The 26724-nt window shown below is 49.0% G+C and overlaps 3 protein-coding genes and 1 long non-coding RNA gene across 11 annotated transcripts in view; 2 read left to right on the plus strand and 2 right to left on the minus strand.

Annotated features, from left to right (window-relative positions):
• The window catches only part of TMOD4 (tropomodulin 4), a 23763-nt gene extending 19564 nt beyond the window's left edge, over window positions 1–4199 (minus strand). The window contains exon 1 of the mRNA XM_082202448.1: window positions 4046–4199. The gene's annotated coding sequence lies outside the window, so the exon portion shown is untranslated. The remainder of the gene's footprint in view (window positions 1–4045) is intronic.
• The window catches only part of LOC309520756, a 31354-nt gene extending 20960 nt beyond the window's left edge, over window positions 1–10394 (plus strand). Inside the window, exon 3 of the long non-coding RNA XR_014214380.1 lies at window positions 10263–10394. This is a non-coding gene — a long non-coding RNA (uncharacterized lncRNA). The remainder of the gene's footprint in view (window positions 1–10262) is intronic.
• VPS72 (vacuolar protein sorting 72 homolog) lies at window positions 6515–16356 on the minus strand. The gene is made up of 6 exons (XM_082202382.1): window positions 16177–16356; window positions 13679–13831; window positions 12400–12511; window positions 11401–11583; window positions 10401–10545; window positions 6515–8489 (listed from the first exon to the last, which is right to left on the minus strand). Exons 1-6 carry the CDS (start codon window positions 16315–16317, stop codon window positions 8099–8101), a joined length of 1125 nt encoding a protein of 374 aa, XP_082058508.1. The 5' UTR covers window positions 16318–16356; the 3' UTR covers window positions 6515–8098.
• Window positions 16357–20547: 4191 nt separating this feature from the next.
• Window positions 20548–26724, plus strand: part of PIP5K1A (phosphatidylinositol-4-phosphate 5-kinase type 1 alpha) — a 47327-nt gene continuing 41150 nt past the window's right edge. For 3 of the 8 annotated variants that reach the window (XR_014214253.1, XR_014214254.1, XM_082202200.1), the window contains exon 1: window positions 23430–23552. Coding sequence is in view for 6 of the 8 variants with exons in the window: in XM_082202200.1 (XP_082058326.1) it covers window positions 23480–23552 (73 nt within the window). In the remaining 2 variants the exon portion in view is untranslated. Of the gene's footprint in view, window positions 21010–23426; window positions 23553–26724 lie in introns of those variants that run through there. The other 5 variants (XM_082202201.1, XM_082202196.1, XM_082202197.1 and 2 more) reach the window with 5 other exon arrangements.

Here is a 26724-nt window from a genome sequence, read left to right on the forward strand (position 1 = left end):
CAAACACACAGAAGCCAGTTCTCTTTTGACACCCTCTTGCTCCCGTCTTGGGTCTGGAGATCTGCCCTGCCAGGTGGTCTAGCATTGTGCGAAGGTTAATTAACAGGGAGGAGGGGGCTTAGCTGGACTTCCGAGTAGGAAGCAAGGACACAGCAACCCGGAGCCCTCCGGGAAACCTGCCGCACCATCTCTGCATTCAGCGTGGCGCTAGAATCTCTCCCTTCAGTGCCTGTGAATAATACCAGGCGCCGGGATTCACAAGCGGGGGGACTTGCTGCTGCTGTGCTCGGGTGCTGCTTGTGGGCTTACTATTCGGGGCATTCGATTGGCCACTGTGGAAACAGGATGCTGGACTAGACGGGGCCCCATTGGCCTGTTCCAGCAGCCAGGCTATTTTGATGTCCTAATAGAACCTCCAGGTCCAGAGGCAGTCTATCTAGATCCATAAGTTCATTGGGTGTTTGGCCACAGACACTGGAGTGGATGGGCCCCCCTTTCGCCCTTGGGGCCCCTTACAATTCTACGGTTCCATTATTCTGTGCATTGCCTCTAATGTGGTCCTAATGCGGACACTGAGTGTGCAGGTGTCCTTTGCAAAGTTTAAAGGACTTTCCTGAGCTACAGCCCCTTATGCTTGCAGAGATCCCTTTCCGAATCCCCAAGACTCTGCCCTTTGGCCCCAAATCTTCTTTGTTTGAAAATTGCCCTGAGTGTTTCTGAACTGGTAATGAACTCGGGGATCTGGTGATCTGGGTCACTGGGTAGGATATTAACTGGAGGGGGAAAACAGGTTAATTTAAGATTATGAATTGTTATGATATTTATTTATTTATATCCCCCCACCTCTTTTTCCCAAGCCGGGGCTCAAGGCGGCTTGCGCAAGTTAAAGGAGCACAGATAAAATGCAGAAGGCTAAAAACGTATTAAAAAAAATAGTTAAAAGCTTGTTAAGCTCTAATAGAATTAAAAACAAAGTAAAAACAAAACTGTTTAAATGTAGGCAGTAAAAACAGTGCAGCCCCACAGCCCCACAGGCAGTAAAAAAAACCCACAGTCACTCCCCCAAGTCTACCTGCCAGCAGAAGGACAACAAGGAGGGAGCCAGTCTGGTTTATCCAGGGGAAAGAGTTCCAAAGTTGTCTGGGAGGAGCCACCACCGAGAAGGCCCTCTCTTGTGTCCCCACCAAGCGTGCCTGTGAGGGTGCTGGAACTGAGAGAAGGGCCTCTCCTGAAGATTTTAAACCCCAGGCAGGTTTGTATGTGAGGATACAGTCCTTCATATAGCCTGGGCCTAAGCTGTATAACTTTACCTAGAGATGATTTGAGAGATTGGGGGATTGGGGAGGAGGGCAACTGAATGGCAGTTGAATCAGCTGGGAACAGAAGTGTTGGGAGACGGCAGATGAATCTGGGGTGGGGGTGTGCGTTAAACGAAAAATTAATCAGTGGGGCAATTTGGATGGGAAGTGAATGGGCTTGCAAAGTCTGCAACCTCTGAAGTCTAAATTTTAATCTATGTGTGTCGTTAGTGTGTGCAAATTTTATGCAGCTTTGGATAGGAGTGATGGGTCTCCTGCTCTAGAGATCTTTTAAGTATCTAGGAATACTCTGGCTTTATGTCTGCAATCCCCTCCCTGAAACATTGTGCAGTTTCCACCTCCACCCCTCCTTCCATTCCCCCAGTCAACCCCTGCCTTATCGCAGGTCTGACGCTTGGCTCTATCTAACGCGATGTTGTCTACACTGACTGGCAGCGACTCTCCAGGCTTTCAGAAGGAGGGCATTCCCTGTCCTATCTATTTATTTTTACTAAGTTGTTTATTGCACTTCTATCCCAACTTTTCCTCCAAGGAGCTCAAGGCGGCGTACACAATTCTCCTCCTCTTCCTCATACCTGAAGATGTTATTGGGGATTGAACCTGGAACCTTCTGCAGGCAAAGCAAGTGTTCTGCCCCTCAGATACAACCCTTCCATTAAGATTCTAGTTGTCATAGGTAAAGGTAAAGGGACCCCTGACCATTAGATCCAGTCGTGGCCGACTCTGGGGTTGCGGCGCTCATCTCGCTTTATTGGCTGAGGGAGCAGGCGTACAGCTTCTGGGTCATGTGGCCAGCAGGACTAAGCCGCTTCTGGCTAACCAGAGCAGCGCACAGAAATGCCGTTTACCTTCCTGCCAGAGCAGTACCTATTTATCTACTTGCACTTGACGTGCTTTCGAACTGCTAGGTTGGCAGGAGCTGGGACCGAGCAACGGGAGCTCACCCCGTCGCGGGGATTCGAACCGCCGACCTTCTGATCGGCAAGTCCTAGGCTCTGTGGTTTAACCCACAGCGCCACCCGCATCCCTCTAGTCGTCATCGTTCTCAATAAAGGGCCAATTTGAAATGAAACCAAGGAAGCTGCCTTATACTGAGTCTGGTCACTAGGGTCTGTCTAGCGTGGTGTTGTTTGCTCTGACTGGCAGCAGCTCCCCAGAGTTTTAGGCAGCGCTAACTTAAGATGTCGGAAATTGAACAATGGACCTTTTGCTTTCAAGGCAAGTGCTCCATGCCTGAGCTGTGTCTTTTTCCTGCGTGATCCCCACCTTCTCCGCAGCCACAACTTGGCCCTCGGCCTCATTTCCCAGGCGGACAACTGAGCTTGCCAAAAGCCCTCCCTCCTTTGCCCAGATCTCTCTCTCTCCCTTCTTGGCTTCCAGAACCTTGAAGGCTGTGAGATGCTCAGGGTGGGGCCACTATCCATAACAATTATATTTTGCTTTTCTTTTTTGCTATGTCACTCTGCCTAGCGCTGCCTCCATCGACGGCGTCATAAAAAGGGTAATAGCTGTCCAGTTTCACACCATTTGAGAGACAGTGGCTGTGTACAGTTAAAGCATATCCCCCCCCTCGAAGAATCCCAGGAACTGTAGTTCGCCCTGGAGCCGAGCTGCAAGTCTCAGTGCCTGCAAACTACAGTTCCCAAAATTATTTAAATGCAGCTTGCCTTGGGGAAGGTTCCAGGATGGCTCAAATCTGTTTTGAAGATTTGATGCCACTTTTGAGTCCGAATTCAATCTCCTTTGACCCACCTATACAGTAGTACCTCAGGTTACATACTTAATTTGTTCTGGAGGTCCGTTCTTAACTTGAAACTGTTCTTAACCTGAAGCACCACTTTAGCTAATGGGGCCTCCTGCTGCCGCCGTGCCGCCAGAGCACGATTTCTGTTCTCATCCTGAAGCAAAGTTCTTAACCCGAGGTATTATTTCTGGGTTAGCGGAGTCTGTAACCTGAAGCGTATGTAACCCGAGGTACCACTGTACTTTCCTTCAGCCCATAGATCTGTTTCCTTGCAAGCCCAAATCTTCAGTTAGCAAGAGACAACTGCGTTTTTGTGATGCCCACGCACACCCCTCCCGCCAGACATGGGGTGGGGCCTACGCTACACTTTTGCAGCAGGAGGAAGTGGTAGAGTCCTTGCAGAGCAGGCTGCGCCACTTCAGGCTGCAGGTGGAGAGTTGAAAAGATCCTGCCTGGATCCCCTTGAAAGTGAACCAAAATCCTTTCTGAGGGATTTCAGCAACGTTCCGCCAACTCCCAGCTTGCAGCTTTTTTGTGGTACAGTCTCTTCAGGTTTGAGGGCAAGCCCAGCAGTGGGGGGGGGGACGACACCCCACCCCAGGCTCTGACCCTTTCTAACTGGTCACCTAGTGAGCTACACAGAAATTCATTTTGTCTGATTTTACAGGACACACAGACATTTGCAGGGGGTGTTGCCTGTGCACACGGCAAAACGGTACAGTCCTCGCTGATCTCATGCCTGGATTCTACCGCCTTATCTGTTGCGTGTGCCGGCCGGGCCTGCGTGTGTCCGGGTGTATAGAAGAGCTGTTCAGTTATCCTTCAGCAACACTCTCCACCCCACAAGGACTCAGCCCAAACATAGCCGGCGACTTCCCCTGCCTTTGCCTGGCGTACAATTTTCTCGCCACCCGCTTGCCGCCTCTTAAATTCCCACGAAGCCGAGGAGGGGGGAAAGGGGGGGAAAGGGACCCAGACTTACCTCCCGGGCAGGCTGTGTCGGCCTCTGCCTTTTTTCTCCCCCACCCCGAGCGGTGTGAACCTAGCAGGCAGGGCAAACGGGGAGAGAGCGAGAGAGCGGCAAGCCCAGGAACTGTGTGAGATCAGCATTTTATTATTTTAGCTTTCCAGCCGGGCAGGCGGGCGGGGTGAGGAGCGCAAGAGCGAGAGATCACATATACAGACTCCGTTATCAATCACTCCGCAGACCTGCCGAGCGGCCGAGTCAAGACCTCCAGCGGCCGCAGCTGAGAAGTGCCAAGCCGAAGGACCGGTTCAGCCGGGAAGATGCTGCGTGCGCTTCCGTTTTGTTTCATTTCAAGCCTAGCCAGGCCTCCACTGCAGCTGGACTACTGCAGTGCGCTCTGTGTGGGGCTGCCCTTAGAGCTGGTTCAGAAGCTCCAGCTGGGTCAGAATGTGGAGGCCAGACTCATGATGGGGAAATCTGGCTGGCAGCATGTGGCACCGCTGTTAAAACATCTGCACCAGCTGCTATCTACTACCCAAGGTCCTCGTATTAATTTTTGAAGCCCTGAACTGCTTAGGCATGGGTAGGCAAACTAAGGCCCAGTGGCCGGATCCGGCCCAATCGCCTTCTCAATCCAGCCCACAGACGGTCCGGGAATCAGTGTGTTTTTGCATGAGTAGAATGTGTGCTTTTATTTAAAATGCATCTCTGGGTTATTTGTGGGGCCTGCCTGGTGTTTTTACATGAGTAGAATGTGTGCTTTTATTTAAAATGCATCTCTGGGTTATTTGTAGGGCATAGGAATTCATTCATTCCCCCCCCCCAAAAAAAAAATACAGTCCAGCCCCCACAAGGTCTGAGGGACAGTGGACTGGCCCCCTGCTGAAAAGGTTCGCTGACCCCTGTGTTTAGGTCTCAGGGACCGCCTGAACTCAGCTCGGTCACTGAGATCATCTGCAGGAGCGGCATTGGTGAAATGAGGCTGTTGACAAGAAACACTTTAGTGCCATTGGGCCCAGTCCTGTGGAACTCTCTGCCACTGCAGATTCAGCAGGCGCCTTCCCATTTTTAAACACCTGCTAGAAACTTTTATAACCTACCCTCTCTATGCAAGCAATTAAGAAGACATCCTTGCACAATTGTTAATTGTTGTTTGTTTTTAACTTTTTTAGTGGTTTTTATTATATGGTTTTATTGCTGCAGACCGCTTTGATACATTGATATGTTTTATGACAGAGGTTTACAGATATTTAAGAAAAAATACGAGAAATTTGTGGTGCAGAAATGAGTAAAATAGTTATCATGCTACCTCACAGATTCAGCCCTCCACTTTCCAGGATCCTCAGAGTTGCCTCCCTCACCCCTTCTCTCTTTTTTTCTTTTTAGACAGTTGGTTGTGTGCAAACAGAAACAAAAGCTTAGCCTGCTGAGATAGTGAACTGGTTGGGGGAAACTCGTCTTCCCTCTGCAAAAGACCCAAATTCTCTGCTATCTGACCCAGAAAGGGAGGATGCAAAAGGAACCGCAGCCTTCTACACAACGGCTTCTGGTGAAGAATATCCCCAGCGCTCCTTGGAGATGTCATGGGCTGAACCGGAGACCTTCTGCATGCAGAGCAAATGTTCTCTCCGAGCCAAACCCCTTCCCCTAAAAGCAAAGTAAAATTACCGTCCACGTGGTTCTGAACAAAGGGCTGTTTTTAAATAAGAAACCTGGGAAGCTTCTTCATACTTAGCCAGACACTTGGGTCCATCCAGCTCAGCATTGCCTGCGCTGACTGGCAGCAGCTCTCCAGGGTTTCGCACCAGGAACCTTTCCCAGCCCTACCCAGGGATCAGACCTGGGACCTTCTGCATGCCAAGCAAATGCTCGACCACCGAGGCACAGCTGCTCTGTGACTAAGAAAAAAAGCACTCTGCTCACGTTCAGAGGAACGAACGCTCCTTGCACATCCTGAAGGCTCCTTCGCTGGCTTGAATTAACCCACAGCTGTTATAGCTCTGGAAGCTCCTCTGTTAGTATCGGGGAGAGAAGGGGCTCCCCATGGCTGGTAATGGTCACTCCGATAGGCATGAAAGGCTGGGTTTTGGCCTACGATAGGAATCTGGTGTGGTGTCGCCCCCTGGTGGACAATCAAAGCAGAGCAGATGAAGGCAGCCACTAAGTGATTGGGGTGGGTGGACACCTGTACCCCTCCAGAAGTTCATAGAATCAGAGTTGGAAGGGGTCACAAGGGTCATCTAGTCCAACCCCCTGCAATGCGGGAATCATTTTTGCCCAACATGGAGCTTGAACCCACAACCCTGAGATTAAGAGTCTCATGCTCTACCGACTGAAATATCCCAGGCTTTAGTGTGACGCAGTGGCATGAGTCATAGGACCAAGCCGAGGACCAGCAAGCCCTGGGTTCAAACTGGTCAGGGAGCTGCAGTTCGGCAACATCAGCCTTAAAATCGAGGAAGGCGAGAGACAAGGATGAAGACGTCACATTAAAGCCGTTTATTTTCAGAGAAATGTTCTACAGGCTGTTGAAACTGTTTTTAAAAAAATGGTAGTATTTTTTTCAGTTAATAAAAAAATCCACGACTTTGTCCCGCTAACAGCTCTCGTTCGCCGGCTGCAGACTCATGTTCCCACACGCCTGTGTCCTGCTCAGACGCTCAGCCTCTTGTTTGACCATCCAGTCAGACTTGAAGCATTTTTCTTCGACCCAACAAAAATAGCTTTCCCTCCCCCAATTTGCAAAGAAAGACAACCATCTGGCCCTCATGGAAAGACCTCCACAAAACCTTCCCCTCTCCTGCAGCAGGCGCGGGCCTCATTTGGTCAGGTGTCCACCCTTTGACCCGCAAGGCACCTGAGTTCATACGCAACGGCGGAGAAGGATGCAGCTACAAAGGAAATACAGGCTGCTCCTCTGAAAGGGCTCTCTGATAGCAAGCCCCACTGCAATCGGCTGCGCCTATGAGTTTCCCAATGGGAACTCCCCAGCAAGGCTGAACAGGGACTTAACACCAGTGGCAACACACAAAGGTGGCCCCACTGGGACGCAGATCTGTTCCATAGCTTGCTGGATGCGTAACGCCCACCGTTTGGACAGGCAGCCAAAACAAATCAGCTAGGAATAGTGGGTGCTTTTCGACCTGTGAGCAGTCAATAGAAGTTTGGCATCAACCTTTGTGCCAAAAATTTGGGGCGATGGTGGTTGGTTTTTTTAAAGGAGACATTTTGATTTAAATGCCTTGGTTGCCTGGTCTGAGAGCCTTGCCCAAATCCCACTGCCTGGTTTATCTTTTCAACCTGGGATGGGAAACCTGTGATGCTTCAGCTGTTGTTTGGACTCTCCTCTGCCCCAGTCAACCTGGCCAATGGTCAGGCTCCCTTCTGTGTGCTGTTCCTGAGGCAGAGACAATGGCAAGCTTTCAACACCTCCCAAAGACCCATCTTTTTAAGCAGGCATTTCTGTTTATATTAGTTATTGATATTTAAAGGAATGTTTCATTGATGGCTTCTCCATTTTTTACTGATGCATTTCTTTGTATTGTTGGTTTTAAATGCTGTATATGCATTTTTTCTCTCTGAATTAACGTCCTGTGTAAGCTACTCAGGGACTTTGCATCTTAAGCTGTATATAAACATTACTGGTGGTAGTATGATAAGAACGGATCGCAAACACAGAGGCAATCAAATCAGGCATTTCAACACGAGGCCGTTGTGGTGCAAATGAAATTGGAGGTGGTTAGCAGCTGATTTGTGAATCTCGGGGAATATCTGACGTGCCAAATGCCGGAAACAAGACGGTCTCTTGCCGACAGACGTTCTGAAAATGACTACATTACTGGAAAAGGAATTATGACCAGAGATTATCTTTGTTCTAATGGTTTTTGAACAGAAGGGAGCCGAACAAAACTGGAACGTTTGAGAAACTCTTACAATGACCTTATAACCAGGCTCTGTTTCTCCCTTGAAGGCCAATTCTTACTGCCATGCCTATTTACTTTCTCATGTTTGCTATGAAAGCCGTTTTGCGGAAACAGGACGTGGAGTCAGCAAGGAAGGTCCCATGCCCTACGTATTCGGAACGCTTTGCTTGATGATGATCTTCTGTCTGGTGGCTCGGACATTGGAGTCGGCCATGGGAGGCCCTGCCCCGAGGGCGGCCGCGGCAGCGTTGGGCAGGCCATGGGCTGTGATGTACTTCTTGTAGGCCTCGCGGATGATCTTGAAGGCCCGTATGTTGGAGTACGGGATGTCGGTGATGGGGTCGCGGTAGATGGCGGCCTTGTGGGTGACGGGGCAGACCTCCTTCACAGGCAGCTTGGGGGCCCGAGACTTCGGGAAGACGCGCTCAAAAGTCTCGTCGTCGCTGAAAGTGATGAAGGTCCGTGAACATTTGGCGGCCGAGGCGGAAGGTGCTGGCGGGGCCTCCAGGGGCGGGGGCTGCATGTCCTGGTCCAAACTGAAGCAGGTGGGAAAGGGGGTCCAGTGTTATTTGTAATTTCACAAAATTTACACACCACCTGAATATTGTTTTTGGAGGGGGGAGCCTCAAACAGCTTCACACAAAAAATTATCTACAAGCATTTAAGATGTACGAAAAGTTAAGATAAAAACCAATTCAAACTGGCACCAACTTTCTAAAGGCCTGATTAGGCTTGCCTGAAGAAAAGCGTTTTTAGCAGGTGCCGAAAAGAGCACAGTGAAGGCACCTGCCTGACGTCAATAGGCAGGGAGTGCCGAAGTGTAGGGGCTGCTGCACTGAAAGATCAAGTTCTTGCAAATGCGGAATGGGAATTATGTGGCACCTGTTAGTCCTGCTCAGAGTAGCCCCACTGAAGTGAATGGACATGGTATTCAACTAAGTCTTAGTGAGGCAGGCTAGTAGTCCATTTATCTTAGTACAGTGGTGCCCCGCAAGACGAATGCCTCGCAAGACGAAAAACCCGCAAGACGAAAGGGTTTTCCGTTTTTGCGTTGCTTCGCTAGACGAATTTCCCTATGGGCTTGCTTCGCAAGACGAAAAAGTCTTGCGAGTCTTGCCATTTTTTTCGCTCCCCCCCCTTTCTCTAAGCCACTAAGCCGCTAATAGCCTTTTAGCCGCTAAGCCTTTAATAGCCGCTAAACCGCTAATAGCGCTAATCCGCCAATAGGGTTGCTTCGCAAGACGAAAAAACCGCTAGACGAAGAGACTCGCGGAACAGATTATTTTCATCTTGCGAGGCACCACTGTACAGTGGTACCTCTGGTTACAGACGCTTCAGGTTACAGACTCCACTAACCCAGAAATATTACCTCGGGTTAAGAACTTTGCTTCAGGATGAGAACAGAAATCGTGCTCTGGCAGCACGGCGGCAGCAGGAGGCCCCATTAGCTAAAGTGGTGCTTCAGGTTAAGAACAGTTTCAGGTTAAGAACGGACCTCTGGAACGAATTAAGTACTTAACCTGAGGTACCACTGTACTGTCTACACTGACTGGCAGCAGCAGTCCAGACAAGGGGCACTGGAGATGCCATGGACCGAACCTGGGACCTTTTGCATGGAAAGCAGATGCTCTACCACTGAGCTATAGCCCTTCCACTTAAAGTGTAGTAAGATTCTAGTCCTCATGGCTCCAAACAAAGGGCTGGTTTAGGAACCTAGGAAGCTGTTTCATACTTAGCCACACCCTTGGTCCACCAAGAACAGTATTGTTTGCACTGACTGGCAGAAGCTCTTGGAGGTCTCAGAGAATAGTATTTTCCATCCCTACCTGGTGATACCAGAGATTGGACCTGGGACCTTCTAAATGCAAAGCAGACGCTCCAATTCTGAGCTGGAGCCCTTCCCTTAAATGCTTGAAGGGAAGGTATATGATCTCCCATTCTACCAGTTGTGGTTGCCCAGCGAGAAGGAAAAGAAAATTTGCACATGCTCAGAGGCACAGTAGTATTCCAGGCTTCAGTGGTGAAGGTAGATAATGGGTAGAGAGGCCCGAATGAAAATAGTAATAATCGAGCCTCTCTGTCCGTACGCTAATTTAAGCAATGCATACCCGCTATAAAATTTAGAGTGTGTTCTTAGAAATGCAGGTCTCTAAAGGACTGGACGTACAATTGGCCTGGATATAGAATTGAACCCAAGGCTGTGAATAACCACTCGCCTAGTCACTTTTGGTGAGTGGAATCCCCACCAGGCGACCAGACAGTTTCTGTGCATTAGGAGACAAAGTGGGCTCTCTCATTTTCTTTTTTAGGCCGACAACGCTCCCAGATCCAAAATATGCCTGGAAAGGCAAGCCATGCCTGACAAAATTCTTAAGGACTAGGAACTTGGGCCTACTGCTTCACACATCCAGCTTGCTCCATCCCGGGGGCAAGCCGAAAACCCTTACCCCTCAACGTCCACATTCTCTTCCTTGAAGCCGAGGTCGGACACGAGGGGCATGGTCCCCGAGTAGTAGCGGATGGTGGGCCCCACACATTTCCTCTTCTTCTGCACCTGTCTCTTCTTGTCTGCTTCCAAGCGCTCGTACGTCTCTGCACAGAGGAAAGGAAGCGAAACTCCTGACAACCCCAAACTTTTGACATAAGGCGCATCCGTTCCTGGATAATTCTTATGGACTAGTAACTTTGCCGGACGCGGGTGGCGCTGTGGGTAAAACCTCAGTGCCTAGGACTTGCCGATCGCATGGTCGGCGGTTCAAATCCCCATGGCGGGGTGAGTTCCCGTCGTTCGGTCCCAGCGCCTGCCAACCTAGCAGTTCGAAAGCACCCCTAAGTGCAAGTAGATAAATAGGTACCACTCTGGCGGGAAGGTAAAGGGCGTTCCGTGTGCTGCGCTGGCTCGCCAGATGCAGCTTGTCATGCTGGCCACGTGACCCGGAAGTGTCTGCGGACAGCGCTGGCTCCCGGCCTCTAGAGTGAGATGAGCGCACAACCCTAGAGTCTGGCAAGACTGGCCCGTACGGGCAGGGGTACCTTTATCTTTACCTTAGTAACTTTGCTAGGGGGGTGCGGGTGGTGCTGTGGGTTAAACTACAGAGCCTAGGGCTTGCCAATCAGAAGGTTGGCGGTTCGAATCCCCGCGACGGGGTGCGCTCCCGTCGTTCGGTCCCAGCGCCTGCCAACCTAGCAGTTCGAAAGCACCCCTAAGTGCAAATAGATAAATAGGTACCGCTCTGGTGGGAAAGTAAACGGTGTTTTCGTGCGCTGCTCTGGTTCGCCAGAAGCGGCTTAGTCCTGCTGGCCACATGACCCGGAAGCTGTACGCCGGCTCCCTTGGCCAATAATGTGAGATGAGCGCCGCAACCCCAGAGTCGACCATGACTGGACCTAATGCTCAGGGGTCCCTTTACCTTTAGTAACTTTGCTATACCGCAGGACCTGACTCACCCAAAGAGCGCAGGTTGAGCTCCTCTGTGATCTTGGCCTCTTCCAGCAGTTCCTCCTGGGTCAGGGGCCGGTCGTAGCTGGGGCCTGCCCCCTTTTTGCGTTTCGACTGCACCTGGCGCTCCTGCAGGCGTAGGAAGGTCTGCCGCGTGTGTTCAGTCGTCGACTGGCGCATGTGTTTGCGGCCTGAGCAGGCAAGGGTTAGGAGGAAGGAGTTTGAAACAAGAAGAGGGAGAGCAGAGCATTTCAAATTGGGACTTTCAAGCACGGCCCTGCAGGCCTTTCTAACTGGCCCTTGGGCCTCTCCACAAGCCACACCTTGAGTTTCCATTGAAATGAGGCTGTATTTTAATGTTTTAATGTTGTATTTTAATCTTGTTTTTGAGTTGTATTTCAATCAATTTGTTTTTATATCGGGTGTTAGCCGCCCTGAGCCCGGTCTAGGCTGGGGTATAAATAAAATTTATTATTTATTATTATTCAGGCAGTGCACAGTTAAACTACAGAACTCGCTCTGGCAGGAAGCAACAGGGATCACCAACTTGAGAGGGCTTCAAAAAAGGATTGGACAAATTCATGGTGACAGCAATGGCTACTAGCCATGAGGGCTCTGCTGTGACTCCACTGTCAGAGGTGTTTCTGAAGACTAGCTGCTTGAAACTGTAGGAGGGACAAGTGCTATTGTGCTCGGATGCTGCTTGTGGGCTTCCCATTGGCCTGATCCAGATGCCTGGCTGCTCTCACATTCGTGTGTGTGTGTGTGCGGGCGCGCATAGAAATCACTGATTTTTGTGTAGCTGTGATGTGGCCTTCTGTGCAAAGGTTGCGCATCACATTCTTCGCTCTACCACTCTTCTTCTGGCCCTGCCCAGCGCTGGCATGCAGCCCCTGGAAAGTCGCCTATGAAAGGATATGGCCTTCAGGCTGAGAAAGCATCCTCATCTCTGGTTTAAAAGGAATCTGAGACTTTTTAATTAATGCACACTCAAAATGGGCACTTACTGTCTCCAAGGTCATCCTGGAGCTCGGCTGGGGCCAGCCTTTCCTCTCTCACTTTCTGGGAGCTGCTTACAGGCGCGTCTGCCTTCTTGGGCCTCAGGCTCTTGATGGGTTCCTACGGAAACGACAGAAATTAGGAAGGGCGGTTTATAGATGTGATTCATCAGCAGAACAAAAAGCCACCAGGTGTTTAAAAAGCATGGAAGGTCAGAGCTTACAATTTCTTGACTTTGCGGAGACCTAAAATAACTAGAGAGCACCCTACAATTAGAGTCATGGGCCTCTACTAACATGGCTTCAAACAAAACAAACCAAGTTTAAGATGCATTTATTTAGAGCATTCCCCACCCCCAACTCTTCAACCAACAAAATATCCCAGAGGAACTTATGTACAATCAATCAAAAACAAGACAGTCTCTTCTAGATTCATGGTCTAAGAAAGCAGGACACAAAAGGAAATACCTGCCAAGGAAAATGAAGAACATATTTATGTATGCAACAACGGCAGCAAGAGTTTTAATAGTACAAGGATGGAAAAATGAAGAAACCCCGACAAAAGAACAGTGGCAAGAAAAATTGATGAACTATGCGGAACCAGCAAAACTGATGCACAAACTGCACAACAAGGACGACTGTGACTTCAGAGAAGAATGGGAATCTTTTACAAAGTATTTAAAGAAACAACAAAATGAATTGGACTCCCTGGCAGGTTTTGAATAAACATACACAAATTTATTTGTTAATATAATAGATGGATAACTTAGAGATTTTTACATTTTTATAATATGCAAAATTTTATAATAGTCAATAAAATTTCAAAGGAAAAAGGAAAAAAGGAAGGGGGAGGTAAGAGGAAAAGAAAATTCAGGTCCTTATAAAGCTAAATGGTAGTTCTTAAAATGACTTCCCACATGGGCTCCTCGCAGGTGCTGCCCACTCTCCTCAAACCCCAGGAAGATTGCCAACTCCACCCCACCCCACGGATAATCCCACGATCCGCAGGAACAGGAGTATTGCCTCTTGCACACAAACACTTCCCTCCCCACTTTCTTCTTCCGCACTCCCAGCAGTCTCCATTGCAGCAGTGGGGGCAGTTTCAATGCAGCCGGGCAAATGCTCCGCTCCGCTTTGCTTGCCTCTCAGTGGAGACACAAGAGCGGATCAGACACTGCTGCAGTTGGCGCTCAGCATTCCCACCAGCCCTGCTCTCTCCCATTAATGGATTTGGCATTTCAGGAGGGCATCCGTGTGCCCGGCTCTGCCCATCTCCTGTTACACATACCTTGTAGGCTTTGGTGACAACCCTCCGCTTCCTCTTGGGCTCGTTGTCATCCTGATCGCTGCTGGGCTCATCTCCCTCGTCAATATCAAAGTCGGAATCGACTTCGTCATCACTGTCCGACTGGTCGCCTTTGTACTCATCGTCACCAGATTCCTGCAGGGCAGCCGAGAGAAGATGGTTGGGTGAGGAGAGCTCTCTTTCTGAACAGCAATGGCAAGAGACTCAATTTGCCATGCCCTGTCGCCCCAGCCAAACCCAGCAGATCTTTGCCCACCCCTCTAGCCTTTGAGCCACACCTTGTACAGTGGTGCCTCGCAAGACGAAAATAATTCGTTCCACGAGTCTTTTCGTCTTGCGATGTTTTTCATCTTGCGAAGCACGGTCCGTCGCAACTGCGCCTCTTCAAGCGGCTTTTTTTTAAAAAGCGCAAGACGTTTTCGTCTTGCGAAGCAACGCAAAACTGAAAAACCCTTTTGTCTAGCGAGTTATTCGTCTTGCGAGGCATTCGTCTTGCGGGGCACCACTGTATATCCTTGCTCCACCACTCTGGCTTCTGAGTCATATCTCTGCAAAAAAAAACAAACCCACAGCCAGCCAGCCAGCATGGTGTAGAGATTTGGCGCTTAGTCTGAATTCTCAGCCTAAACCTTGCAGGGAGGTTTGGAAGCTAAAAATGGGGGTGAGGTGGGGGTATCACATATACCCCCCTAAGTTCTCTGGGAGAGAGGATGACTAAAAAAGGAGAAAATGGGAAAGGACATACAAAGTCAGTGTGGTTAAAGTGTCATACTAGGACAGGGGTCTGCAACCCGCGGCTCCGGAGCCGCATGTGGCTCTTTTACACCTTTGCTGCGGCTCCGGGGCGGATACTAGCGAGGGGAGGAGGCGCATTGTGCGCCCCGACACTCCCCACTGTGGCGGGCGCTGTAATGGCTTTGATGTCGCATGGGGGCGGTGCGTGCGTTAGTCACGCACCATCCCGACGTCACCTTCCCGCCCGCTGTCAGATCAAGGCTCCGTAGATATATTTGTTTTAAATGTCGCAATGGTTTTGCGGCTCCCTTTTTTTTTTTCCTTCGGAAACGGGTCCAAGTGGCTCTTTTTGTCTTAAAGGTTGCAGACCCCTGTACTAGGACCTAGGTGACCAGGGTTCAAATCCCCACTCAAGCCATGAAGCTGACTGGGTGGCTGCCTAGCCGACCTCCCAGGGTCGTTGTGGGAATTAAATGAGGGGGAAGAATTATGTAGGCTTCCTTAAGGCTCCCTAGCTGTCAACGTTTCCCTTTTTTCAAGGGAAATTCCCTTATTCCAAATAGGATTCCTCGCAAGAAAAGGGAAAAGTTGACAGCTATGCCTTGAGCTCCCGGCAGAAGGAAGGTAGGATATAAATGAGATACTTCCCTCTCTCTACCAAAATGACTTATTCAGCCACCATCACTAAGAGAAACCACCCTGTCCAGGAGCAGTCTACCACCAAGCGACCTGTTGCAGAAAAGAAGATGCAGGTAGAATTGCTTATGGGCTCCCCAAGTGCAGCCTCCTTTGGAAAGAAAGTGCTGGACCTTCTTGGTTCAAACTTTCCAGAAATTAATATTTATATTATACGTATTGTACACATTACAATACGACCTGGCCACGGTGATCCATGCTACGGTCACCTCCAGGCTTGACTACTGTAATTCGCTCTATGCGGGGCTGCCCTTGAAGCTGTTCCAGAAACTCCAGTGGGTGCAGAATGCTGCAGCGAGGCTCCTCACGGGGTCTCTGCCATGGGAGCAGATTCACCCAGTGCTTTACAAGCTGCAGTGGCTCCCGGTGGAGTACAGGGTCAGATTTAAGGTGCTGGTTTTGACCTTTAAAGCCCTTCACGGCCTAGGACCCTCGTACCTACAGGACCGCCTCTCCTGGTATGCCCCACGGAGAGCCTCAAGGTCCATAAATAACAACACCCTAGAGGTCATGGGCCCTAAGGAAGTCAGATTAGCCTCAACCAGGGCCAGGGCCTTTTCAATACTGGCTCCGGCCTGGTGGAACGCTCTGTCTCCTGAGACCAGGGCCCTGCAGGATCTGATTTCATTCCGCAGGGCCTGTAAGACAGAGTTGTTCCGCCTGGCCTTGGGCTTGGAGCCAATTTGATTCCCTCCCCCTCTTTCTTTTTCCTTTCTCCTCCTGTGAAGAGGCTGCATTTTAATATTTTAATGTTTCAATATTTTAATGTATTTTAATTCTTGTTTTTAAGTTGTATTCATTCAAATTTAAGTTGTATTCATTCAACCCTGAGCCCGGCCTTGGTTGGAGAGGGCGGGGTACAAATAATAATAATAATAATAATAACTACAAACTAAACTGGACCCATGCCTCTGTGGCCCCGCCCATCCCACCTTCCTTCCAGCCAATCACAAGCAAACGCCGCCTCGGCCATGAGCTCGGGGTCCCGCCCCCTCCTGGACCTACCCCGCCCCCTGCCGCTGCCCATCAACCCAAGTCCCGCCCCCTACCTCCGTGAAGCCCCCGTACGTCGTCTTATAAAACTCGTCCTCTTCCTCCGCTTCGAGCAGCCCCGAGAGCCGGTTCCCTGCCGTCCGCCGCGGCGCTCGGCCTCCAGCCAGGCCCGTCGAAGCGGACGCCGCCGCCGCCATTTTTAGTCTCTCCCCGGGGAGAGAGAGAGCGGAGTGGCGATCGATGCCGTCGGCTCGCGACCACGCGCCCTGCGTTGCGGGGCTATTCGCAACGCCTCCGCTTGAATGACGGGAGGGATGAGTCATCGAGCGCCGAGCTAACGGCGATGGTGGGTAGACACGATTAGTTGAGTGTCGACGCAGAGATTGGAAAGGGAATGGGGGAATCGAACGCCGAGAAAGTCGATGGGTGAGAAACAAGCCTAAAAGGATTAAGCATCTTTCCAACAAGACGCTTCCGGGAAGGATCTGAAAGCTGGGTGTTCATAAGACACCCTCCTTTTATTAATGCCCTTGCAGAAACTAGAAATTCACTTAGCAATCATGCTCTGATAAGGCCTATTTTTCATGCATTTGCTTAATCCCCTGCCCTTTGCAAAGTGGTAAATATGTAGATAAAGGTAAAGGGTAAAGGGACCCCTGACCATTAGTTCCAGTCGTGGCCGACTCTGGGGTTGCGGCGCTCATCTCGCTTTATTGGCCGAGGGAGCCGGCATACAGCTTCCAGGTCATGTGGCCAGCATGACTCAGCCACTTCTGGTGAACCAGAGCAGCGCATGGAAACGCCGTTTACCTTCCCGCCGGAGTGCTACCTATTTATCTACTTGCACTTTGACGTGCTTTCGAACTGCTAGGTTGGCAGGAGCTGGGACCAAGCAACGGGAGCTCACCCCGTCGCAGGGATCCGATCCGCCAACCTTCTGATTGGCAAGTCCTAGGCTCTGTGGTTTAACCCACAGCGCCACCCGCGTCCCTAAGTATATAGATGGTGCTGTGTAAATAATAGTGAGGAGAGTAGCAAGAATAAAACTTGTTTGGTTGACTAAAGGCGACTTCCAGTCAGCATTCTGTCTCCAAAAGCAGGCAGAGACGATGCGTTCATATAGCCTGCAAAGCAACACCACTCCGAAGCGCACTACTTTTGCATTTGAAAGTTTCATCTACCTCTCTTTTTTACCAATTAATTTTTATTGCTCTTCAAAAATTGTAACGAATTTAACATCAAATTTAATAAAAAATTAAAAGTTACATCTGCCTCTTGTGGCTAGTATCTGCTGAGAGCCAGTGTGGTGTAGTGATTAAGAGCAGTAGTCTTGTAATCTGGGGAACCGGGTTCGAGTCTCCGCTCCTCCACATGCAGCTGCTGGGTGACCTTGGGCCAGTCTCTTTGAAGTCTCTCAGCCCCACTCACCTCACAGAGTGTTTGTTGTGGGGGAGGAAGGGAAAGGAGAATGTTAGCCGCTTTTAGACTCCTGAAGGGGAGTGAAAGTCGGGATATCAAATCCAAACTCTTCTTCTTCTTCTTCTCTTCTTCCAAGAATGCCAGTGCTGCTCTGCTGAATGAAGGCTAACCCACCAGCCCACCACCAACACTGGTGAAATGGATTCCTCCAGGAAGCCCACAAGTCCTGCAATTTGCCCTCTCCTCTCCACCCACAACTGATATCCAGAGGTTGGCTGGCTCTTTGAATGGAGGTTCCATTCCACTGGTGACTTCATTCTCAGGGCTGAAGAACCATCTTAGCTTTTCATGTATTGGTACATAGAATTGTAACAGTGGAAAACTGGATCATCTTGTCCAATGATCATCATTCTAATCCAACCCCCTGCATGTTACTTATGGTACTGTGGAACCACTGTTGAAAGTCTGAGAATTAGATAATAGGCTTTTTTCAATTGGAACTTATTTCTGGCACTACGCAGGTGAGTGCCATTGCCATTCTAAGAGAATGAGGGAGGTGTTCATATTGAGTTCCACGACCTCTTTTTTCTAGAAAAATAGCACTGGATATAGGCAATATAATTCAGATTTAAGACTGGAACAAAATAGGGGCCACATCCATTAAAATCAGTTTCTAGTTCTGTTTGTGAAATTTCACTGAAGTTACTTCATAGATGGTATCACACAGTGCAAGAAGTGAAGTTACAAGGAACCAGGCAGAGAGCTTTCTCGGTAGTGGTGCCTGCCCTGTGGAACACCCTCCCTTCAGATGTCAAGGAAATAAAGAACTATCTGACTTTTAGCAGGCATCTGAAGGCAGCCCTGTTTAGGGAAGTTTAAGGACTGATGTTTTAATAAAGTTTTTAGATACGTTGTAACTGGGGAGTGGCTGGGGAAACCCGGCCAGATTGGCAGGGTATAAATAATAAAATTATAATTATTATTAGTCAAATTATCACACGTTTCAACATCGTCACCACTTTGTTGGTGAGGTCATGATCAATGTGGCATGTACTTTCATTTATGGTACTTTCATTTATTTTACCTGAAAAGTTTCAGGATTTGGTTTATAACGAAATGTCTGGCATGGTGGCTTACTACTGGAGGTAAGTAAGAACTTCAAAATGTGCTTTGATGGGATCACTGAAACTTCCTCAGTATAAGATTACCGGTGATCTGTTGAGTTGTAAGGGGGCTATGGAGCAAAGGTCAGAGAGTTTGAATTAAGCTTCCATTCAGGTCCATTTATGTCACTCCCCCGAGTTTATTGGTTTTTATATGTATATGTGATTCCAGGGCCTAAAAATGTGATGATGAGCAGGGAGCCTCTGGAGTTTCCCTGCTGAGCTTTCCTCCTCCTCTGGGAAGCTGGCCAAGATTTTATCTGATGTGATCTGAGCTAGCTGCCTAATGAGCACAGCGACCTCCACTTTGTTGTTTAAGCTGCTGGTTTGGCCTTTGGATTGTTAGCCTCTTAACACCGCCTGAAATCGAAAAGGGAACCAAGCTTGCCTAAGTGATGCAAGTCTTCCTGGTAAGGGTTTTCTCTCTCTTCCAGTTCCTGTTCAGAATTGTGCCTGGAGCAAAACAGGAATCTGTGCCTTCCACCGAAGAGCACCTCCTTTAAATAGATTTTGTTGTATTATTTTACTGTTGTTAGCTGCTCTGAGCCCAGCTTCAGATATAAATAAATTATTATTATTATTATTATTATTATTATTATTTTTATTATTATTTTGAAAAGATTGCACAACTCAGCAGAGTTAGGTCCATTTTATACAGGTGTAGTGTGAACCATTTGCAGGCCAAGGGCCACATTCTGTCAGAGGCAGCCTTCTGGGGGCCACCTGTCAATAGTGGGCAGGGCCAGAGGGGTAAGTAGGTGGAGCTAAAGATATGAGACTTTTATATAGTAAGCTACAATACAGCCACATAGAAGTCAGAATTTTCCACATACACACCCACATACTTCTTTCAACCTGTTTGTTAAACTTCAGGTAAAATTCATCAGGGTGAAAGGAAATGGTATGGAGATATTGCTTTTTCTTGCAAAGGCTTGGGGTACAAGGCCAATTGTAAAACGGAGTGGTTTGATTTCATTAGGTGATTTTGGACTGTAAAATATCTGCCAAAGCATTGCTCTGATCTCTGGACAGCAACAGAAGGAATGGCTTTCAGATAATCTCTCTGTGCTGCTTTTAAAAAAGGGGAGAGGGCGATAATCCTTACTAATCGAGATAAAAGCAAATGCATTCTGCCACTGAGGGGCAGTGAAGAGATATTGCATGCTTGTTCCAAAGTGAACAGCAGTTAGATCTGGATTCCCCAGCGTTCTCTGTCACCACTAACTAAAATGGTGTTAAACAATGCTGGAGACCCAATGCTTAATGCTAATTTGCCGTAATGCTAGTGCTATTTTTTATTCACATTGCTAATGTTATTTATTTTATTGCATTTCTATCTCATCCTGACACTGGCTATGATGTGATGCCACTGGTGTGTCACATTTGATGAGGCCTTCACGAGGCAGAGATTACATAAAGCTCTTTTGCCAGGATGCAAAAGCTAATTTTGATACAATAGTAGTGGAGGGGGTTGTTATCTTTATTAGTGTTTCTGATGCTATTTTTAATAATAAATGAATAATAATAATAATAATAATATGTGGTGTCACATCTGATCAGGTCATCTCACTGCACAGATTGAACAAGGCCGCGTTGCCATGGCAACGGTGTAACTGCATCAGGCAGCATCCCTCAAGGGCCCGGGGTAGCGCAGCCTGGCGTTGCTATGGCAACGTCAACTAGGCCAGCGCTCGTTGAGATGCCGTGGAGCCCCGCCCACTTCCACGCGACGCAGGGCCGCCTTCTCCGGAGCCTCGGCCGCCCACATCCCTCTTGGCGCATGCGCAGTACCGGTCCCCTTACCCGCGGTCCGTTATAAACAAGGCAGAGCTTCCCGCCCCCCCCATCTCGCCCAGCCGCCGCTCTGACGCTCCACCCTCCCCTTTGCGTGCATTGGTTTGCCCCGGCGCCGTTTGGGCGGGTCCACGAGAGGAAGCGGGGGTTGCGGACGTGAAAAATCGGAGACGGGTCGGGGGAGGAGGCGTGGCAACCCCTCGGAGCGCCCGGGTGGTGCGGCCCGCAGTCGCGGCTCGAAGCGAGGCGGGCGAGACCAAGTGAAGAGGCCGGGGGTGTGTGTGAGGAGGATGATGATGGTGATGAAGAGCGGTGTGGAGAAAGCAACAAGAAAAAGAGGATTCCAGCCGTGAGGCAAAGCGAGGCGGCGAAAAAAATACTATTTTTTTTAAAAAAAATTGATAATAATAGGGAATAATTTTTTTTTAAAGAAAAGGAGGCGGAAAGGAGGGTGAAGCGGTAAAATGGCGTCGGCCGGGCCCGAGCCTGGGGGGAGCAGCGGCGTTTCCTCAGGTGAGGGGCGAGGAGGGGACTCCCTTTTCTGTGGCGAGGAGGGGGGGTGTTAAATCCCGGAGAGGAGCGTTGGTTGGGGGGGGAATTCCCTCTCTGTGGGGGGGGGCAGGGTGGATATTTGGGGAGGGGGTCTTAAAATGTGTTCCTCTGAGACCCCCCCCCGTGTGAGTAAGGGGGCTGCATGGAGGGGGGAGGGAATAGAAAGATTGGGGCGGGGGGGGCTTTGCATCTTTATGTGGGGTAAATGAACCCCACACAGGTGTCTGGGCGGGGGGGGGGAGCTGTTTTATTGAAGGGTCTCAGCTCCCCCAATTTACAGGAGGAGAAGAAAGAGACCGGCTCCCCCTGTGAGTGGGGGGCAGTTTAGGGGGGAGGTGAATGAGACCCCCACTCACAGTGGGGTGCCAGTCTCTCCCCACCCCTTGTAGATTTGGGGCACCGAATCCTCCGCCCCACAGTAGGAAATCTACAGCTTTCTTCTCTCCCCCCCCCCCAAGCACTCAGTGGGGGGGGTACTTTGTGGGCTGCTTATGGGAAGGGGTTTTGGGGTGTGTGAAAAGTGACTTCTGCCCCTCCTGGGGGGGGCAAATTAGAGGAAATGGGGGGGGGAGAAGGGGCAAGACAGCTGGCAGGTCTTATGTTGCTTGCGAGGGAATATATGGGGTGGGTTATGGGACTCCCTCCAAAGAGGGAGGAAGGAAGGTGGTTGTGGGTTTTATTTGGGGAGGGGGCTTCAGGTTAGGGGTGAAAAGGGTGATGGGTTTGGGGAGCCTTTATTTGGGGAGCAATCAGTTTGTGGGGTGTGGAAGGGCCTTTTTCTTATTTCTCAGCAGGGGGAGTGCTGTAGTTGGCCTTGAATGTGGGGTGTATGGGAAGGCTCCAGAGAATTGTGTGGGGGGGTGTATTCCACCACCCCATGGCAGATTCCATTAATTGAAAAGATACCTTCCTGCTTGTAAGTAGCACTGAGAAGGCAGAGTTCAACAACAATTTGTTTAAAACTGCAACCGTATACTAAAATGGCAGATTTCAGAGAATAGGAGGTTTGGGTATAATCTTGCTGTTAAATAAAAATTAAATAAAGACGGAAGGTTAGAGATGGCAGAGTCCCTAGGATTGGCGGGTGTGTATAGGGTGATATAATGAACCAGACCCTTTCTGCTGAGCAATGGGGAGGCAGCGAATCCCCTTCTTTGGGGTGGAGCGTCCTGGGGGTCGTGTTGCATTGATGAATGAAGTGCCTCCTTCAGTGTGGGGCTCATTGCCTGAGAAAGGGGCTGTCATGGTGGTCCTTGATCTTCCAGTAACTGGGGGTGATTGCTGGGTTTTGGAGAGGGATCTCCCAAACGGGCGCAGTGGGAGCCTGACACTGAGCATATGGTGAGTGAGTGGTTGCACCTCTTGGCATAAGGAGAGAGGATTCTGGGAATGAACATATTTTTGTGTGGGATGTGGGGTCGCTTAAGGAAACAGGTTCCTGCTTTGGTGGGGGTGTTCAGGAGGGGCCATCCCCCTTTCCTTATGGTGGATGTGGAGACTGTGGTATAACTTGTGTTGTATGCAGTTCTCTGGGCAGTAGATCCCAAGGAACGGCCCTCGTGGAGAAGCAAGTGATTGGTGGTTTGAGGTTGCGGGTTGAGCCCTCAAAGTTCCTTCTGTGTATGAATGACTTTCTGTTTTCCTTTTCAGTTTAGCAAAAGCATTATGGGGTAGCACTGTCACTCATTGGTAGGGCACCTTCTCTGCATGTAGAAGGCCCTATGTTTGATCCAATCAGTCCCTGCTGGAAAGCCTGGAGATCTAGCAGTTAGTGTAGACAGTACTGAACTAGACAGACCCAAGCTTCTGACTGTCTTAAGGCAGCATCTTAGGTTCCTCTTGTTTGAGGGTGGGGAAGGTTAATGCGAGCAGGGGACACAGGGAGGTCCTTGGGGCAGTGACTTCCAGTCTATTCCCCCTAGGGGGCTTGTGTGGATACTGGGCACTCTCTGAAGGAAGGAGCTGGCTGACTGGCTTGCGGTCTGAGCTCATGCATGTGTGTGTGTTTTTCTGGAGTTGGAGGAGTATTATTTGCAGGCCAGGAGGAGTTGAGACCCTTTTGTGGGTGGTGGGAGGCGGACAAAAGCAGAATGGGAAGTGATGGGGCTCCTGTGGGAATGATTAGAGCAGGGTCCAGCCCACTTCCTGAATTATGGTGAGGGGTTTTTGCTGTTGCAGTGCCGGGGTCAGTGGGAGCATGTGCATAAGTCATCCTTTCCCTTGATGTCATTTAATGAAGGGGAGGTGTGATCTGTCTTTTCGGAAGAAGGGTGGTGTAGTTGGTTGCCACAGAGTTGTGGGCAGGCTTCAGAGGTTGGGTTGCTGGACTCCTCTGGGTGGGAGTCCACCAGTCCTGAGGGAAGCTTCTTACCTTTCTTCTCCTATCAGAGAGCAGCAGGCTGCAGGGCTGAAGTGTACATCTTGGTGGGACATGGGTGAGATAACTGAAAAGGGAGATTTCTTAACCTTTGACCATCAATCACCTTATTGGACTTCAGGGGATGGTATGTTTCCCTCTTTGTATCCCATGCTTTAGGAAGGAATGAGACCTTGAATTCCCCTGAGTGATTATAGGGTGTGGATTTTATTAACATTTATATTCGCAAGAATAAGATTTTTTAATTTTTAAACAACACTATGACATATAGAAGGCAGCAGTTTAAACCTGCAGTGTAAAAACTTTGTAAGTCAGAAAGCCTGGATATATATAGAGAGAGAGAGTGTGTGGATTTAATTAACATTTATATCCACAAGAATAATATTTTTTTTTATTTTTAGACAACACTATGACATATAGAAAGAAGGCAGCAGTTAAACCTTCAGTGTGAAAACTGTAAGTCAGAAAGCCTGGAGATAGAAGATAGATATGTCACCTCAGTAGTGAAATGGAGTATTATTGGCTGCTTCCAAACAGGACACTTTCAGACAGTAAAGAAGAAGTTCATTTTTTCTCTCTGTCCCCACCCGCTTTCAAATGCATCTTTCCCTACCCCATAGCAGCTGATTTCCTGAGAGCTGCTCTGAAGAGCTGGTTTGAAAAGTCTTGATTTTGTTACAATTTCTCTCTAGCTCATTCTCACACATCGTCTGGAGTCAAAGTTCTCAAGGGATGAGCAGATAATATGGTGGTAGGCCTTTGAAATGTACCACTTCAGGGCTACATCAGGCCTTCCAACACCACTCACAGCTCCTGGTGTGTTTCTTTGTTGGGTAAGATTTTGGCAAGTGAGACTTGTCAAACAGGCCAGGGAAAGTTGTGCAGCCATCTTCTTTTAATTTTGTAGCACTGGTACCACAAAGTTATTCTTGCTGGTCTTCTGTCAAAGAGGCTGATCGGCCCCTACACCTGTTGATTTTCAGTGCTTGGGGTCATCTTCTGAGCCCAACCCTTCTTGGTATGGCATACTAAGTAGAGCCTTTTTGGTGCTGGCTCCAGAGCAGTGGAACATCCTGCCAAAAGACACTCTCCTAGCTCACATTTTGCAGGCAGCTGAAACTTGCCACTTTCTGGTAGGTTTCCTTTTTCATCAGGCACTTTCTTCTGCTATTGTTCAAGTCTCATATTTTTAATTTCACCTTAATTTTGAATCTGCTCTTTCCCCTCTCCTCCAGATGTGCTTTCAATCTCTGATTGCTGCCTCAAGTATTTTTTTGTTTGTTTGTTTAGAAAGGCAGGATGAACATGCTCAAAATGAATCAGCTGTTCAGTTTTTGGTCCCTTGGGTACAACCCTCATGGTGTCCTTTTGGTATCCTGCCCACATAGAATCCAAGGGCTGTTTCTTTGCCTATCTCTGCTTTATAGATAAAAGTTAAAATTTGTCTGGTCTGCCCTTCTCTCTCCATCCTGCCCACCTACCAGTAAAAGCCACTCTTTGGGGATCGTCTGTGTCTAGATGTTGGGCGGGGGAGGGGGAGGATAGAGAACACCCACCAGGGCTGGACAGCCCTTTCCTTTCACTTTGAAATAGGTCATGTGCCAAAAATAACCAATTGCAATGCGTCTGTCTGTAGACAGCACTCTTGATTCAGTAAATGATATAATTCAAGCTTTCTGCAGCTCTGGACCACTGACCCCTCCACATGTTTACTTGGAAGTATGACTGGCGCTGTTTAAACTTTCTAGTGAGTTTGTTTTTTTTAAGGTGGCAGCTTCTAAGCTCTTTGCAGCCTTGGTTATGTTAAGATTTACACCTTCCATATGCAGTGGGATAATGTTAAACCACCTTTTTATAGATGGGGGGGGAGGTGGGAAAATCTGACAAAATCCCACACCCAGGGGTGCAACTCAGAAATATGGCTCGCCTAAGCCTCACTCTGTCCCCCTGGTCCTCTGAGCTCTTAGCTCCAGCTTCCTGGCTCACAAACTCTGTTTTTACTAAAGAAACTCTGTTTTTACTAAAGCCCTTTGAACTCTGCGGGGCTTAATAATCATGCTTCTGATCAGGCTGTGCATCTCCTTGGAAACGATCCTGTGAGGGTCATTAACTGCTGCTTCCATTTCATAGATGACTTGGTCAGATGCTAAACAGCCCCCACCCCAAACTTTGTCCTTGCCTAAGGCAGATTTTGAACCCATGCCTCTAAACACGGTCCATTTGTAACAGCAGCACAGCTCCCCCCCCCCCCAATCACTTTGCATCTTAAGGCCTTGTTTTGCTGGTGCTGTTTTGTCATTCAGGTGGGGAGGATTCCCCCCCCCCCAACACAATGGAATGCTGCTTCCTGAGTGTCCTTCAAACAAATCTGCCTAAATGGAGGCACTTGTCTTCTGCGGGGAAACAAACCCAGAGAGCCAGAGTGGGAAAGTACAGATGGGTTGTAGACTTTCCTCATCGCTTTTGAAAGCTGTCTCTCCAAATGCTTCCTCTTGACATAGTGAAAAAACGCGAAAGCAGAGGTGGGGAACATCTGGGGCCCTCCAGATGTGCTCAGATTCCCGTGTGCTCCTGCGGCCAGCATGGCTAGTGGTCTGGGTGGATGATGGGAGTTGGGAGTTTGACAACAACTGAGAGCTGTAGATTTTCCCCATTTTGACTGAAAGATTTTGTCCCATTCCCCCCCCCCCCAAATTTTGAGAGAGACATAGGAAGCTACCTTATACTGAGGCAGACCTTTGATCTACTTAGCTCAGTACTATCTACACTGGCAGCAGCTCTCCAGGGAATTCAGGCAGGGTACCTTTCTTACCCATACCTAAGGATTGAAAAATGGAACCTGCATGCACAATGGATGCTCTCTCCACTGAGCTATGGCGCTTCCCCGGGCATTTTGTTTTTCTCTTGACAGCTGTGATTCAGGTCATAAGGGGGCTGGAGATTTATTTATCATTTATTTTATATCCTTCCTCTTTAGGATCATGCTGTGCAAGCCTGCTTAACAAAACAGCTTAAAACAATGAAACAGTACAATTCTCGAGATAACAAAAGTAACACAAAACAGCTTTTTTTTAAGGGTCTACAGAGTCCCCTGCCAGCACGTTCAGATTAAAATGAATTGTAAATGTATTTATCCTAAAGAAAAGTGATTTTTCAGAGAGTGCTTAGAAGGGAAGATGTCGAGACTGGAGGGGTGTGTGTGTGTCTGTCTGTCTGTCTGTCTGTCTGTCTGAAGGTGCTGAACCACTCAGCTGTGGAGCTGAGGCTTGAGGGAGGTACAGTGGGAACGGTTTCATGCG

Source organism: Podarcis vaucheri (genome assembly GCF_965113315.1).
Source record: "Podarcis vaucheri genome assembly, chromosome: 16".
NCBI lineage: Eukaryota > Metazoa > Chordata > Lepidosauria > Squamata > Lacertidae > Podarcis > Podarcis vaucheri.